Source organism: Oryx dammah, unplaced genomic scaffold, assembly GCF_014754425.2.
Source record: "Oryx dammah isolate SB20612 unplaced genomic scaffold, SCBI_Odam_1.1 HiC_scaffold_9, whole genome shotgun sequence".
Classification (NCBI taxonomy): Eukaryota; Metazoa; Chordata; class Mammalia; order Artiodactyla; family Bovidae; genus Oryx; species Oryx dammah.
In genome coordinates this window covers 11,297,142-11,313,840 of record NW_024070193.1, presented here as the reverse complement: position 1 = coordinate 11,313,840, position 16,699 = coordinate 11,297,142, and the positions used below count along the sequence as shown (strand labels likewise).

The 16,699-nt window shown below is 46.5% G+C and overlaps 1 protein-coding gene across 1 annotated transcript in view; it reads right to left on the bottom strand.

Moving 5' to 3' along the window:
- RAD54L2 (RAD54 like 2) overlaps window positions 1–16,699 on the bottom strand; it is an 88,238-nt gene that overhangs the window by 15,235 nt on the left and 56,304 nt on the right. The window contains exons 3-15 of the mRNA XM_040247085.1: window positions 12,870–13,071; window positions 11,762–11,901; window positions 11,166–11,282; window positions 10,615–10,841; window positions 9,684–9,866; window positions 9,411–9,544; window positions 7,775–7,971; window positions 6,390–6,732; window positions 5,502–5,679; window positions 4,092–4,343; window positions 3,761–3,879; window positions 2,398–2,516; window positions 573–672 (exon numbers count right to left, since the gene is read on the bottom strand). Coding sequence (XP_040103019.1) covers window positions 573–672; window positions 2,398–2,516; window positions 3,761–3,879; window positions 4,092–4,343; window positions 5,502–5,679; window positions 6,390–6,732; window positions 7,775–7,971; window positions 9,411–9,544; window positions 9,684–9,866; window positions 10,615–10,841; window positions 11,166–11,282; window positions 11,762–11,901; window positions 12,870–13,071 — 2,311 coding nt within the window. The remainder of the gene's footprint in view (window positions 1–572; window positions 673–2,397; window positions 2,517–3,760; window positions 3,880–4,091; window positions 4,344–5,501; window positions 5,680–6,389; window positions 6,733–7,774; window positions 7,972–9,410; window positions 9,545–9,683; window positions 9,867–10,614; window positions 10,842–11,165; window positions 11,283–11,761; window positions 11,902–12,869; window positions 13,072–16,699) is intronic.

Sequence of the window (16,699 nt, the reverse complement as noted above, 5' to 3'; positions counted from 1 at the left end):
CTGAAAGGGTGCCCTGAAGTTCCAATACAGAAGTACCTACCAGCTCAGAAAGAAATCCACTCTCCCACCCCTCTGTGATGAGTGAGGAGTGATGTCACTGAGTGAGGGGAAGTGTCTGTGTACCAATGTTTCTGATGTGTTTGGTCTAACAGCTTGGGAGAATGACTGGTTTATACCCTATCAAGGGCATTCTGATGCAGAAGGCAGCACAGCCTTCAAGCTGCCTGGCATGAGACAAATAATGCCATCAGTCTTTTATAGTTATATTGCACTTTGTACTTATAAAAGCACTTTCACACTTATCACATCTTCTAAGCCTCAGACCAGTCCTGAGAGAAAAGCTAATTACGACCACTGTGAATGAAAGTCTCAGAGAAATTCATGACACTATCATTGTTACCCTTCGAACAAAATTTCCTTTGGGGGCCCCCTCTCTAACCTCAAAAACAAGTCACAATTCTGAGATCTCTATCTCTTCTGATAGAACTTGGACAAGCCTTTGGGGTTCAGGCCCATGTGGCCAAATGCCCTGAAGGCAGCCCTCTGACTTCCCCATTTCAGGATCCACTCACCTTGTGGAGAGAAGGAACAGCCAGGTGGTGAGGTTGCTGGGATCATTGAACTGATTAATGAGCCGCTCCCTCTCAAAGGCAGGGGTGCTACCATCTAGCCCTAGGACAGAAGAAAACAAACAAATGGACAGATGAGGACAGGGATACACAGAGAAATCAATGGGCAAACGGATTTTTAAAGCAAAACAAGATACACACCACAGTACTCAGATTCTATGCCCTGGACATTCCGTAGGCACCTACCATGAGACCCAGGCACCTATCAGCTGTGTTTCTCCCTTTAGTACCTTGGGTCAAATCTAAGGCCAAGGTTCCTAGACTTCAGAGTGCATAAGAATCACCCTAGTTAAGGAAGCCTGGTAAGGACTGGTTTAAGGTAACTGCTCTGCCTCAGTCCTGTCAGTGAGTACAAAAGGACCAAGGGATTTATGTTTTGATAAGGAAGGATGATGTTCCTTCACCAGGCAGGAATCCACACTTAACAAACTCCTAAGGCTAAGGAGTTGCTTGAAGGAGACATTAAAAAAAAAAAAAAAAAAAAGATCTGGAGCAATGGGATGGGACACCGGAATGAAAGGAGGGACGCTCACGAGAAAGAGAAAAAGTAGGCTTCAGTTAAGAAAAAGGAGTGAGGGAGGACGGGTTACATTTGTCACCTGGAGGAAAGCAGAGAAGCAGGCAAAGCTAAGGGCATGAAATACGACATGGAGAACTGAATTACTACTGATGTAGGAAGCCTGGTATTAACTGCCTGGTATTAGAGGCTCCCTCAGTCAACACCCCAACCTGGCTTTCAACCTGAGTTGAAAAGCAGGTCAGCACTGATTCATCATGGGACAAGCCTACAGTCAACACCCGGATCTTGGCTGGCTGGAGTCTCCTCTCCATTTCTCTCAATCTTTCCTTTAGGCCAGGGCTTCTCAACAAAAGGGATTTCCCTACCCTGCTACCCCAAAGGGAACATCTGGCAATGTCGAGACGAGTGGGTTGTTATAACTGCGTGGATGCTACTGCCATCTAGTGAGTGGAGACAGGAGATGCTGCCAACACTCTACAATGCCAAAGGCAGGCCTCTGTAACAATTAACTGGCCAAAATGTCAATATCTGGTCAGTAAGTACCTGAAGTCAGTAATTTTCAACTTTTTTTTTTCTTTACCACCCCATTAAGGAGGCTTTAAACATTCTTTTTTTCCCCCTAATCACCATGCCCTCCATTAAATTTTCATACCACAGATATACTGTATACTATATAATTAATTCATTATATGCATATTTGTGCTTTATAATTCTAAAAAGTTCCCATTTTTTGGTCCCCTGGTGACCCAATTTTCACCTCATTAGGGACCCCTTCTCCCTCAGTGAGAATACATGATCTGGGCTTGTGTTCACTGTTCTTGTGTGGCCTAGGATGATCTTTAGGCCACACCAGCTCTGTATATTCAATTTCTCTCCATCTTTGCAAGTCGAGTCCAAGTTCCACTTTCTCCAAGCATCCTCACCATGTCGATTCTGTCCGTTGTAGAACTCCAATGAGGGCAGTCAGCCAGTGCTACCTTTAATCTGTTCTTGCATGCCAGGGTGATGGCAGGGCATCCGCCTTCAACATTTCTGCCCTCCTCGTACCTGGCCTAAGCTCCCGAGCCTTGTGCAGTAACTCACACACGGCAGCTTGCTTTTAGTATCTCTCTGCTCCCTAGCTAAATCACAGATCTTCCTGTGCATGTGATGGAGAATGGAGGAAGGAGGAGGAGAGAAGAGAGAAGGAGAGGAAACCCTTAGGCAGACCTTGCCAAGGCTCCGCAAACAAAGCAGCAATGAACTCACGGAAGTAGCTGATGTTTCGAACCCACTTCTGTACTCCTTGCCCCTCAGCACCAGGTAGACAGGGCACTTCTCGCTTCCCTAGGAACTCCTCGATTAGAGCCAAGGTGGAAAGGCTCTGGCTGAAAGGACACATTTGGTTCAGAAGGTTCCCGGACCCGAGGGAATCTCGCTCCCCAGTAGGCTCCCCTCTGAGAGCGAGAGCTCACGCATCCAACTACCCACAGAGAACCACCCTAGCTCACGAGGGAAAACAATCATCCACACTTATCACCAGCACCCCACCAAAAAATTCTCTAACCTACTTCCTTGATGGAAAAACCCTGAGATTTAGCTCGGTGCGGAGAAACACATGGCATCAGCATTAAAAACCAACACTGTATGAATATACATGAGATCGAATTGTAGGCCACAGGTAATATTAGGATTTTACTAAGGAGACAGATCATTTAGCTGTTTCCAAGTTAAGCAGAAAGCTAAACCATAAAAGCAGCAGGACACTAGGCTCAGCCAAAGTCAGAATCCCTGCTTTTTCGTCAGAGTATGTCACAGATGGGAACTCCCACTCTGAGACTCCCAAGCCAGGCTCCTGCCACTTAGCTCTCACCAGAGCATAATCTAGTTGGAACAAAGGAGAAGCAATCTACTTTACACCTGTTTCTCTGAGAAGTGAGGCCTTGATGGGACTCAGAGCTCTCTCAAAACTGGGAATAAATAACACCATTTATTTGGCCTTATATACAAAGCTTTAAAAAAAGGTAGGGGGAGGCTGGGGATATAGAAGCAGATTTGACCAGAGGTCAGCAAATGTTCTCTGTAAAGGCCCAAATAGTAAATATTTTTAGGCTTCATAGACTATACATAGTCTGTGCTACATATGTTTCTCTTTTTTTTTTATTTTTAAATTTTATAAATTTTTTTTTTTTTTTGGCTACACTGTGCCGCTCCTGTGATCTTAGTTCCTCAACCAGGATTGAACCCGTGAGCCCTGCAGTGGAAGAACAAAGGCCTAACACTGGACGGCCAGGGAAGTCCCTGCATATGTTTCCTTAAAAAAACAAAAACAAAAAAATTCTTTTAAAATGTAAAAACTAGCTCTCAAGCTATACAAAAACAGGCCAGATCTGGCCTGGGTCACAATTTGAAGGATTAGACCATGATCTCCAACATAGTAACCTAAGGCCTCAAGTTGTTCTCTGCAGAGAGACTGCGTTGGATAAAAGAAGCTCTAAGAAACAAAGTGTGAGAAGCACTGGTTGTAGAGGCATGGACCCAAAACGGGGCCGGCGCAATCTGGACAGTCTCAGGCTGCAGGCGCTGTGTCAGCCTTTACCAAAGACACACACTAGGGAATTGCTTTTCCTACCTGAACACAAGGATCTTGTCTCCAAGCTTCACACTTTCCTCAATCAGGTGGAAAAGCAGTACCATCTTGGGAGAGTTCTCCAAGACACCAGTTTGGTAATTAGTCAAAAGGTCCTTGGCCTGTAGGAGAGGAAATGAGGCAGCTTGGAGCAGGCCGTAGCCAGACTACCAGAAATACAATTCTCACCCTCAAGGGCAGTAGCTCACGGGCAACCTGAATAGGTCCCTGCAGAGACCTCAGCGGACAGTGCACTGCGCACGCCCTACCCTCTCCCCACGAAGGCTCTCCGCCATCCCCTTTCAGCAGTGGTGTCTGGATCTGCCTGACTCACCCATTCATACGTGACAATGCTGTTGCCTCGCTCCTGGAAAGGGTTGAAGCCGACCCCCTGGAGGAACTTGCTGTTGGTCGCCTCTCCCACTGAGGAGGCCAGGGCGCTGTCCTCCACCTTGCCTTTTGTTCCCTGTGACGGGCAGCGGGCACTAGTTCCCGCTGAACCAAGCTCCTCCACGTCCAGGTCTTGCTCATTGGCCAGGCTCTCCTTCTGAAGGGCTTCATACAGCACGTCGGGATGATTCCAGATCTGAGGTTCAAGTTAAAGGGGAGGGCAGAGAACAATCTAAGGGTGTCCCACGGAGTCCGGCAACAGGCACTTGCCCACACACACCTCCCACAGCACCCACTGTCACACCCCAAATTAAAGTCTCCCCAACCCCATCGTAGCCAAAGAGCCTGTACATTTTCACTAACCAACTCTGATTTCCATGATATGTGAATGGGAGAATTTACACCAGGAGGCACGGCAGTATGTTTGGTACATGACCAAAAAGGCTGTCACAAGTCTTGCCTTCTTAAACAAGAACATTCCTGTTTCACCATGTGGTTACAGTCAACTACTGTATGAAACTATGAAATCTCTCCTATGAAAAAATGTTTCTAACTTAAGATGATGATCAACTATAAATCATTTCAGGGACATTCTTGGCAGGAATTGAGAATTCCTGAGGAAAGGGGGTGGTGTTGGGGGGTGTGTGAGAAGGGTACACCAGCACCAAAGCATCCTCACAGACCATGTCGGCTTTAGCTTCCTGGCCCTGATCTAGGAAACATTTTGCAAGTCATCTGTCCCCAGACACACACCTTCAGCTGATTTATTAGAGCAGTGGGAATAATATCCATCAAGGTTAGTTGAGAGCTGTCAAAGGAACAAATCCCTCATGAGGCCACTGAGAGCATCTGGCCAGGTCAAAGACAAACTGGGGTTCACCAGTCTGTTCACAAGGCCCAGTGCTAAAGATACTAGACTTTGCTGTCCCTAAACCATCTCAAGTATTATCAGAACGGAATAGATCTCAACCTGATTAAACACAGAATTAAATGGAAGGTATTCCTAATAATGTGCACGTCTAAGCTATATATTTCTTGAATCCTGATTACGCTAGCAGTCAAAAACTCTGTCCCATGATGTTCCTCCAATCACTCCATGTCTCAGTTGAAAAACAATCAGTGAGAAAGGAAGTGATTTCTCAAGTTTGGCGTAAGAAGCTGTGCAGCTGCACAATTGCAAGGGGCACCATTTACATTATAGTCTACGAGCGGCACTCCAGGTAACTCCTTTGCCTCGGAGCCCTCAGTGCAGTCAATGTCTTCCTTTATCAAGGATTCCCAGCAGGCATGACTCCCTTGGGACCACGAGCAGTCTTAGTCTGTATCTTAGTATTCCCCCGAGGCCTCAACACACCTTGCAGCATACACAGAAAGCCTTGAGAGGGTTCAGCCCCAGCCAGCCACTGCTACCACAGTCCCGGAAGCGGTCCATAAAGTGTGTGTACAAATCTCGCTGGATCTGCGAGAGCCGCACCAGGATCACATTTTCTTCCTTGGCAGGGAGATGAATCTTCAGCACAGTGTGGCCTCTCCTACAAAGGCACAGATCAGAATTGACAAGGCAGTGTGGGCAGGAGGTGTCAGTGCAGGATAACAAGAGAACCCTGCATTGGTGCCACACATCCTTCTTTAGGACCTCAACATGCACAACTGCCTTGTAATAATGAGGACTGGCTCAGCAACCAGCAGCAAGAAACTTATTTTGAGGGTAAAAACTAAAGCAAAGAGGCAGAGTGACATGTCCCAGGTGACTGAACGAGAGACAGAGACCAAGGGACTCCAGGTCCGTAACCTGATCTAGGGCTGCTTCTCAAAGCTTTCTCCACGCATGCCATCTTCACAAGGAAAAACAAGGGAATGTTCAGGCTGGCCAAACCGACATCTTCCAAGACGCTGAAACTGGCGAGGCCATTCCCCTGACAACCATTGTATTCTTTCACTCGAGTCCTTGGCATGGTAGCTGTCTCCTGCTTCTCTCAGCAAGTAAGGCAGATATCCCCAGTAACTTCACAGATTACTTCTGAGAGATGCATTTCTGGGCCAGACTTTCAGAGAATGAACCACTGGATATCTACCATCTCTTACTTGCTCAGGAAAAGCTATTCCGTGAAAGCAGAGGTTTACTACTGCCCTACAAGAAAGGGGTCCTCCCACCATAGCCACCTCCCCCCTTCAGGAAAGCCCTGAGGGGTCTGCTCCACCAGGGCTCTGCACGGGTCTGGAGAGTCCGCGGACGGCTCACCTCTGCACGAAGCCCTCCAGGAGGCTGTGCAGGACGTGGCTGCGGTAGCGCATGAGGCGGACGTCCTGGGGCGTGCTGTCAGTGCACTGTCCGTTCAGGATGGGGCGCTCAAACATGTTGCTGAACTCCTGCCGGGTGCCGAGGAAGTCTGGGCGCACGAAGTCCACCATGCACCAGTACTCGATGAGGTTGTTCTGCAGGGGGTACCCGGTCAGCACCACCCGGCGGCGGGAGCGAATGTTCTTCAGGGCCTGGGAGGTGCTGGCCTGGCAGTTTTTGATGCGGTGTCCCTCGTCACAGATCACCACATCAGGGCCAGGGCGGCATAAGGCCTTCTCAAACTCTAGGGAGGGAAGAGGATCCGGAGTAAGAGGGTGAGAGGGCTTGCTCTTAGTCAACAATATGAGAAGTAGGGGTGCACCCTGGAGGAGACAGAAGAAATGAAGGAAGCAGGAAAGCACGAGTCAGCCCCCAGTGGAGAAAGGGAGCCGGCCAATCCAGTTCCTGCGCATCTGCTGTGACACGTGACCCTGGCCGACTGACTCTTGCAGTGAATCCCCTTTCCCTCTTTCCTTTCCTTATTTTCTTTTCCCTTTAGGCTAAGAATAAAACTGAGTCGCATTCCTAGGGCTTACACCAACTAGGTAGCAGACGGCATGACTTTCAGAGTACTAGTCTAAAGGATTAAAAATGCATCTGGGATGATTCTGATGGGAATAACCCAGACACTTCCACAGGCTCTCATCACTGTCTTGGCGTCACCTGAGAGCTGGCTGGTGGGAGCTAATTAAAGGACAAGGTCTTCCTGGAGTTACTTGCTGCTCATTGCTAAATGTCAAAATCAGCCACAGAAGCAGAGAAAACAGAATCTCATAGATGAAGAGATCTATGAAATGAAACAGCCTCTGAACCTTAAAAGTACATTTTTTCCCCAAATAGGCCAAGGCCCCTCAAACAAGAGAAGAGAGCTAGAACTATGAGAAGAATGGCTTTCACCAAAAAGAAAACTGTGATAAATTCCTCTTTTATAAATTCACACAAACAGTACTACCATTGCTCCGTGTATTAGTTATTTAAATACTTTATATTGTCTTAATGCTGTCTCAGAACATTCTGGGAAGCAGTAGAGGGAGCAGCTGCTCTTCTAATTGCTCTGTGAAGACATAGGGGAGTCTTGCCCAAGCCAGTCTGTGGCCTGGCCGACCCAGAACTTCACTGTCTGCAGAGAAAGCAGGGCCTTCCAAGAGCCGCTGGCCAGAGCCAGTCTTACCTCAGGGTCCAGGATTTCTGGTTCATTAATGCTCCCCATGTGATTAGGTACTAGAGCAGACATGACTTCTTTCCCCCAAGTAATCCCCTAGAATATCCTCAGAGAGGCCACCCACCTCTTCGAAACTCCTGCTGTCGGTCTTCCTCATCCAGATCAATGATGACCGGGTGAGAACGTTTCTTGGCTTTCTTCGGTCTACCTGTGGCAAAGGATTTCTTCAGGGTGAGGAGCCTGTACATTTCGTACCCCATCAGCAGCACCCCTCCCTCTGACACCCAATCAGCCATCACTTTAGCACGAGCTGCCATTGTCCTGCAAGAGTGAACAGAAAGAATACGTTATTGCTTCGTCAGCTCTGCAGGAAGAACTCCTCACAGTCAAAGCCGTGCTGATGCACAGTCAGAAGTCCTCGCCACAGACTTCATGCGGCAGCATCACAGGGCTGGCCGGCTGCCCAAGGACTTTCCCACCACAGACATACTAACTGCACTGAGGACGGACGAGGTCTCTGGTGATGGTTAAATAGCAAAAACCAGAAATTCAATGTTACAAATAAAAGGGACAATCCCCTTAGATGTACGCATTGTTGTTCAGACACTAAATCGTGCCTGACTCTGAGACTCCATCAACTGCAGCACACCAGGCTTCTCTGTCCTCTACTTTCTCCCAAAGTTTGTTCAAAGTCATGCCCACTGAGTCAGTGATGCCATCCAATCATCTCATCCTCTGCCACCCCCTTCTCCTTTTGTCTTCCATTTTTCCCAGCATCAGGGTCTCTTCCAGGGAGTCGGTTCTTCGCATCAGGTGGCCAAAGTGTACATGCATGACTATAATACTACATTTGAGGGGGAGCTGCAAGTTATCATTATATACAAAGTAGTAAAAGCAAGGGCAACATTCTGCATTTCACCTGCCCAGGCCCTGGTGAATGAAGAGCCAAGGACACATAGTCAAGGAAAAAGAACAGCTGAGACTGGATGCCACTCAGTACATCCCTCTCCTCCTGAACAACTGTGCTCTGGCTCTATTTCATTAACCGCAAGTGGACTGACAGTCCTGAAATCTAGAAAGGAGCAGGTGATCAGCGACCTATGGAGCCACCCACAGGCTCTTCATTTTCATATGTGTGACCAAACATCCCAAAAGGTGACCTCCGCAGAGAAGAAAGCCTACTTTCTCAGTTATCCGTATCAACAAGGGGAAAGCGTGGCATGCATAGCTGGCTTGGATCAGGATATAGGTTTAAATTTCTGGAAAGCAGATTGAATTTACAGAATGGAAATATAAATCATTATATTTAGATCCAAAACAAACAAAAAAATGGTTTGCATCTTTTAAAGCTTGGAAGTTGTACCATTAAGGGTCAAATATAGATTAGTGCTTGTAAGAGGAGACTGATGGTTAGGTTTCTAATAAAAGATGAATGTAAAAGGTGAAAAGATAGAAGACAGGAAGTTTCATACTACATGTTGAACTACATGGGAAAATGTGATCACGCACACAGATTTTCCAGGATATAAAAACGTCTTCGAGCAGAATACAACAATTTCTGTGCTACATAATAACTCTGACTACTGAAAAACTAGGGAGAGAAAAAATGAGTAGCAAGAAGAAGAGAGAGGGGGATACATCAAGAAACCAAAAGGAATCTGGGAGGACAAGGCACATACCCAGAAAGACTGACTGCCTTGACTCCAGACCCTGGGAAGAAGTCTAAAAGGAAAAGGGCGAACGGAGGGCAGGCCACCTACTTGTGCTCATCATTCAAGATGTGAACTTTAAAGAACCGAGGCTGGACTTCTTCAGGCTTATTGTCAGCTGGAAGGGCTTCAGGAGCTGGGAGCCACATGTTGAACTCTGCCAGCCAGTTCTGAAGAGTATTAACCTGTCAGAAAGTTAAGTCCAAAAAGGGTGTTTTAGGGAAGAAGCTCAGAGCTGAGCCTACCAGGCTTTTTAGTGCCCATAAGGCACTACCCCAGAGCTCTGCAGAAGGGTGAGCAAGTGGTGCCCACCCCAACACTTACCGGCACAATGGCAAGGACAGTTTTGGCTGGCGTGTGGCGGAAGAGAACATCGATGAAGGAGATCACTTGCAAAGTTTTCCCCAAACCCATGCTGTGGGCCAGGATGCAGCCAAAGCCACTACTGGTTTTAAATCTCTCCAGGGACTCAACCAGGTTATCGTAGAGGAATCGGATCCCACCAATCTGACAGGGAACAAACACAAATATCTTTGGCTGGCAAAGACCAAGGGTCTAGTTTACTTTGAAACTAGTCAAAATTAAGTAAATGAGCAGACGTTAGACCAGACAGCTGGTGTGGGTGGCTACAGAAGTTTCCCAGGACCCTGGCTAGTTTACTGGCTGATGACATTCTTCTTGGAGAAAACAGAGAAAAGCACTGACGACCTAGGACAGAAGCCCGTCTGAGGCAAGAATCCTGGCCACCAGACCCCTGCTCACTCTTGGTCTGGCTGCCCCTGGTTGCTTACTTCAAGGCAGCCCATTCCATGAGGAGCAGTTCTTACTGTTAGAGTTCTTCTGTTGAGTCAACCTCTGCCTTCCTGGAGCTACTTCTGGTTCTGGGTCAACACAAACTGCTCTGAGCCTTCCTATCAAAAAGTCTCTCAGACTTCTGAGTCTCTTGCCTCTCCTGGAGCCACAAGTTCCCACCAAGGCACTGCTCCTCAGAGATCAGTCATCTCACAGGAGGTGGCTCAAGATTATTAACCCAAGAGATCAGCACCTTTTACATGACAGGGCATGTCTCAGGCTTGTCCCTTCCCACCCATCAGAAATCCTGAAGCATCAACTGCTAGGAGGAAGAATCAATCAGTAGCTGCCCATGGGACCAAACAAGTACTTCATAGGCTGTGATGCTAACAATCGCCAGCAAGTGATGTCCACAGCAAGGAAGCTGAAAGGAGACAGAGAAGAGAATGCAGATTTACTGCACCTGATGAGGTTTCACCGCCCGTGCCAACTGAGGGGCCAGGAAGACATTCTCCTCCTCCGGAGGGTGGTTCAGGTTGACAAGGACCCGCCCCAGAGCATCGCGCTGATTTAAGACGTCATTCACATGGGTGCCACCCTTCTCCTCTTCCTCATCCTCCTCACTGACAGACTCACTGCTGTCCACAATGTGCAGAGTATCCTCCTCTCCAGAGCTCAGTTCAATCACCTCTGAGACAGCCAACAAAGTAAAATGAAAACAAGGACTCAGGGAGCAGATATAATTCACTGTAACTTAAGGTAAGGGAGCATGGAAACAATGTTAGAACTTGTTACCATTCATAAAAATTTTGATTTTTAATTTTTCTCTCTTCCAGCTTCAAGTTAAGACAAGGGAAAAACATATTTACCAAGGAGACTGAGGGAAATTTGTCACGGTCAGACCCTAAGCGGAATGAGGAAGGACGGAACTCTTTTCTATTCGGAGGGAAAGCCAATCTCTCGGGGTGAATCCTGGGTCAGGAGGAAGGAGGGGCACCTCTGGCTCCATCTTACCATCTCGACTGCTTTTTTCATCCTCGCTGCCACTGCTACTGTCCAAACAAATGACTTCCTGGGTCAAGACGCGAGGAGGCAGTTGGGGACCATCGCTTGCTCTTAAGACAATTTCCTCTGGGTGCGGGGAGGTGGAGATGGAAGAGAATGTCAAGAACCACATTTAGCTGAAACATATTTTCCAAAATGATTTGCCCTCCTCCTCCTGTGTTGTTCTTGGGGGGACCATCCCCTGAGGAGACAAGTAGAGGACATCTTAAAAACCTCAACCCTCTTCCCAAATTCCCTTTTCTCTACCAGTTTTTACTTCTAGCACTCACCTGACCACTAGAAAGTGTCCTAATCCTTTGGTACGTTAAGATCCAGAGCTCTGGGGGAAAATCTAAATAAGACCAATTTGAGGAAGTACCAAGTGAAGTATCCATCTTAACTTTTCAAATGAGAGCTTTCTGCTCGTGTGCTTCTCAGAAAATGAATGGACTGAGAGGATTCCTGAGAGGCTCCCATCTGATTCCAGATCTGTCCTTGGCACTGTGGGCACCGAGGGTCTCTCCTCACCTGGGTGCAGGGCCCCTCCTGCCCACTCCAAAACTTACCGGGAAATAACTCGAGGGGGACGGTGGGAATGGGGGCTGCGTAATCCTTTCTCTGCTGCTCCAGGCGCTTCCTTCTTTCCAATTCTTCCTGTTGTGCTGCTTTGGTAACTGGCTCCAACTGATCCTCCCGGAGAAGCTTTCTAAACATTAAAATAAGAGCGAGCGCTTCAGTTCACTTGTGGTTGGGTAAGGTAATGTCAAGATAAAGAGGAAAATCATCACTGCTGGGAGAAGAAGCCACGTCAGTGCCACTACACCCATGCAGCGAGTAAGGTAAAAGAGAAAAAAACAAGCACACACATAAATAGGACTTCAAGGCTCAGGAGCTTTTGGGCTAACATGTTTTTCATATTATTTAACCTTCTGACAGATCACCCTGCTGACTCATCTCGGTACCTAACAGATCAAGAGTGAAACAGAGTAATATGTGATCCACAAAGCTGGAAAGCAGTACAAAAGACAGAGTTGCTATATGGGAAAATAAGACTGTGGATGAGGGTAGGAGGAGAAGGAAATGGCGATCGACTCCAGTGTTCTTGCCTGGAGAATCAAGGGATGGGGGAGCCTGGTGGGAGCATAGAGTCAGACACGACTGAAGCGACTTAGCAGCAGCAGTAGCAGGAGGAGAAAAATATCCTTTGTCTCCTTTCAAGAGGAAAACTGTCATGGGTAGAAGAAAGGCGTGCTGGAGATTTGAACAGGTAAGGAAGTTCACATCTGCTGATATCTTAGGTTAAAGAAGAAGCCTTGGTTTAGACTAGACAGTCCTCGTCCAACTGATGTTGAGTTCTGAGAAGATGAGAACTCAAACTCTTTTATCTCCTCGTATTTGGAAACATAAGAAAAAAATAAAGGAAATAACAGACTCCAACCAGAGCATCCTATGGATGCTTCCCAGGCCTCCAGACAGTGGGACATCCCCAGAGGTGCTTGAGTGCCAACCGCATCCGCTCTGCATCCTCAGACAGTCCAGACCCAGTGGTCCTGAGTTGCAGCCTCACTGTTAATTGGGGCACATAGCCTACATTTTCCTCCTTGGAAAACAGAACTCTCCTGATCAAATCAGTATTTCAACTCCCTCCCTTCTCTCCCCCAGAGCATAGCTCACCGTATGTTTCTTCTCATGTGGGAGGGTTTCTGAGCTCTCTTCTTTTTGGGGTCCTCGGAGGCAAGGCTCTTGCCTTGGTGGCGCCTAAGCTGCTCTGAAGGCTCAGACTGAGATGAGGTAGTTGAAGTGCACCGCGGTGGCTGCTGCCCATCTTCTCCCAGCTGGGCACACTCAGTACCACACATGTCTTCCAGGGATGGGTCTGAGGAGACAAATGCAAAGAGGTGCCAGGGATCAAGTTAACTGGAGGAAAAGTAGGTTCTGATGCCAGATACAGCAGGGTCAGATCTCAACTCAGCAACTTATCAGCAGGTGAGCTAAGAAGGAAAGTTACATCTCTCTGAACCTAAATGGACTTATCTATAAAACGAGGATAGTAATTTCCACACTTCAGAGCTGTTGTGAGGACTAAACAGAGGGCATGCTTAAAACCAAGCATGGCCCAGAGTAGGCTCACAATAAATGTGAGCCATCACTCTTGGTGTAATTTAGCACTATGTTCAGAGTGAGGAAGTGTCAGGGCCTCAGACCACTCAGAAAGGGACATCGAGTTTCAAATACAGCTCACACTCACTTGTATGACTCTAAGCAAGTCTCATCTGGCCAACAGGGAGACCATTCCTCCCATCAGTGCCTTAAAGCGTTCACTCAATTTGCCACCCATTTAATGAGAGCTCACAACATGGCAGGTACTGTCCTAGATGCTTCAAGGAATATTTGTAAGATTCCTTCCCTTCCAGGAGTTTGTCTTCTAGGCATAATAAGGCAAGGTGTGCTAAATAGCATTGCCATAGGAGGAGCAGGGCAACTCAAAGTTGAAGGCACCATATTTGAGCCAGAAGTAATTAGCTAAGCCAAGAATAATTGTGTTAGGGTCATAGGAATATGAAAGGTACTATTTCATAGGATAATCACACAAGGAATTACATGGAAGGTAAAATATAAGTGAGAACTTAAAAGATGAACAGAACGACTAATGGTATATTACTGCCTTCAGGATGGGGGCCAAGTGGGAAGAAATTCCTGGCAGAGGCAATGTCATTTGTGGTATCGACCACCAGCAAGAACTGGGGTTGGGGCAGGAGGGTCCCTGTGCACACCCCTCTCCTCATCAGCTGAGCTGCATTCTGTTCGCGGGATGGGCAGGTCCTGCAGTCACTCAGACCTGTCTCCACATCTGCCAGAGCCTCCCAGATACAAGCTCTACACAACCAAAAGGTCTCTCCCAAAGGTAAGAGAGGTTCAAAACAAGAGCAGAAGTGCTGAAACCTGGGTGATCTAGTCCATGGCACTTCCATGCCACTTGGCTCTCAGGCAGCAAGGGCTCAGGAAGTCTGCCTTTTGGTGGGATTGTGTTATTTTGGATTTACCAGTTTTCTACTAATATCCTTTTTCTGTTACAACAGGATGCTATCTAGGATAGATATCACATTGCATTGAGCTTTCAATGTCTTTTCAGTCTTCCCTAACGGTGGCAGCCTATTCTGGTCTTTCACGAACTTGATTTTCCTTTTTTTGCCCACACCATGTGGCTTGTGGGATCTTAGTTCCCCAACCAGGGATCAAACCCAGGCCCCAGCACTGAGAGCGCTGAGTCCTAACAACTGGACTACCAGAGAGCTCCTGACCTTGATACATTTTTGAAGAATACTGGTCAGGTGGCTTTGTAGACTGTCCCCAAGTTTCAGTTTTTCTGATGATTAGTTTGGAGGTTATGACTTTTAGGAAAGAATATCACATAGGTGAAGTGTTCTTCTCATCAAGTCTGATCAGGGTAATGATATCAACGTGAGTTATTCCTGGTGACATTAACCTTGAAGTGGTATTTACTGGACTTCTCCACTGTAAAATTATTATTTTTCCCCTCCCATACTTTATTCATAAGAGGCCAATCACTAAGCCCAGCCTACATTCAAGGGGAAGAGAATTATACTCCATTTCCGGGACGGAAGGGCATCACAGAATTTCTGGACATATGTTAAAACCACATACAAAAAAAAAAAAAGAACAGAGTTAAAACAAAAACCATAAACACACACAGAGAAAATTTTTTTGGGGGGGGGGGATACTTTGAAGCTTTGAGAACACAAATATGCTCAAAGGTTTCATCCACTAATTTTAACATTCATCAGTGGATTCTACCTAGAGCAATTATTACGGTGGTGTTCTAACAGTGGTTTTCTATTTCCATCTTTCCTTACACACTTATTATCTGGAATTTTTCTGTAAGGGAGATTTGTCCTTTCTCCCTCATTTATATATTCAACATTAAAAATATATATATCAGTATGGACTCAAGAAGAAACATTTAACCCTGTAGACTTTGGTAAAGAGAGGCCAGGGATTTCATACATCTCATTAAGTGAACCAGTAAGTAGATGCCCTCAAGCTGAAAAAAGACATACCATGATGGGTCATCATCCTATGAACTTAACCACCAAGAAATATCAAAGGGCCATCTCACCAGTCAGTGATTAAGTAAGAGAATCATGAGTGTCCCCGATACTGCTACTGCTCACCATACCCAGCTTGATGTAGCCCCTTGCCACCCTGATACCATTCTGGGTTCCTTACAATCTCTTTCATGTTGATGCCAGATTCCAGAACAGCATGGAGTTGGGAACTAACGTTTCCTAAGAGATAACAGAGCAAATGGGCTCAGTATGGACACTGAAGCCAGACTGCTGGGCTGTAAACAGCAGCTCTGCCCCTTATTACAACCTTTCTTGGTGGTTAACAGTTATAAAAGGGAATAGTAACTGTAGTGTCATTCCTCAACCTCAGAGGATTGTGGCGATGATTATGTGAGGTGGCCTCAATAAAGTGCTAAGACAATACCTGGCACACCGTAAACACCATATAAAACCATGGCTGCTTTTACTATGACTACCATTAGTCCAGGTACAAAGAATGGGTTCTCTTCTTTCTTTCCTGCAATAATTCTACAAGGTGAATTTTGCTCCCTTCATTCTAGTCCCCCCCACCCATTCTAAATATGATACACTGAAGCACTAAAAAGTTTAAAAGCTTTGCCTATGGGTATACAGGAAATAAGCAGAAACACAGGAGCAGACAGTTAAAAGGATGAACTTTGTAGTCAGGCAACCCTGGTGGTGAATCCTGGCTCTGTCACTTATTAGGTCTATGTTCATGAGGTCAACTTCTGAGTCATAGTTCTCATCTGTAAAATGAGGATGTAAATAGTTCTCTCATGGAAAATACTGTTCTTTATTAGTCTGCTGAACTCCATGGAACTCCATACCCCCACAACTACATCAACAGTCTGGGAGCGCACAGAGCTCTGGGGCTTCGTCAGTCATGCTGGGTGGCAGTATTTCTTTGTGTGGAGATCTCAAACTTCAATTATACATCCTAATCAAAGATCAGAAATAAGAAAGGAAAAGGAAAAGTAGAACTGACATATGCAAAGTACATTTTGTTGTTAGAAAATGAGTATTTCTTACAAAACACACACCCTACCTTCTAAATCTTTCCTCTTAACACTGCCACAAACCAGACAGCCTTTCCTGTCCCCTTGCTTTTAATTTAGCCTAACATGAATTTGAGCATCTGCTATGTACCAGGCCCTGTGCCAAGGCACAATGGAACGGTCCTCATGAGGACACATGTACACACCTATACGGTGGAGTGCTTTTCAGCAATAACACCTGAGGAAAGGACACCTAATCCACCTTGCCTATCAGTGGTTAATGGGGGCACTTCCTTGGGAAACGTGAGGCCTAGGTTTAATCTAGCAAAATGGATAAGCACGAGCTAGTAAAGGAAGAAAAGAACATTCTAGATAGACAGAGGAGCATAAGCAAGAGGAA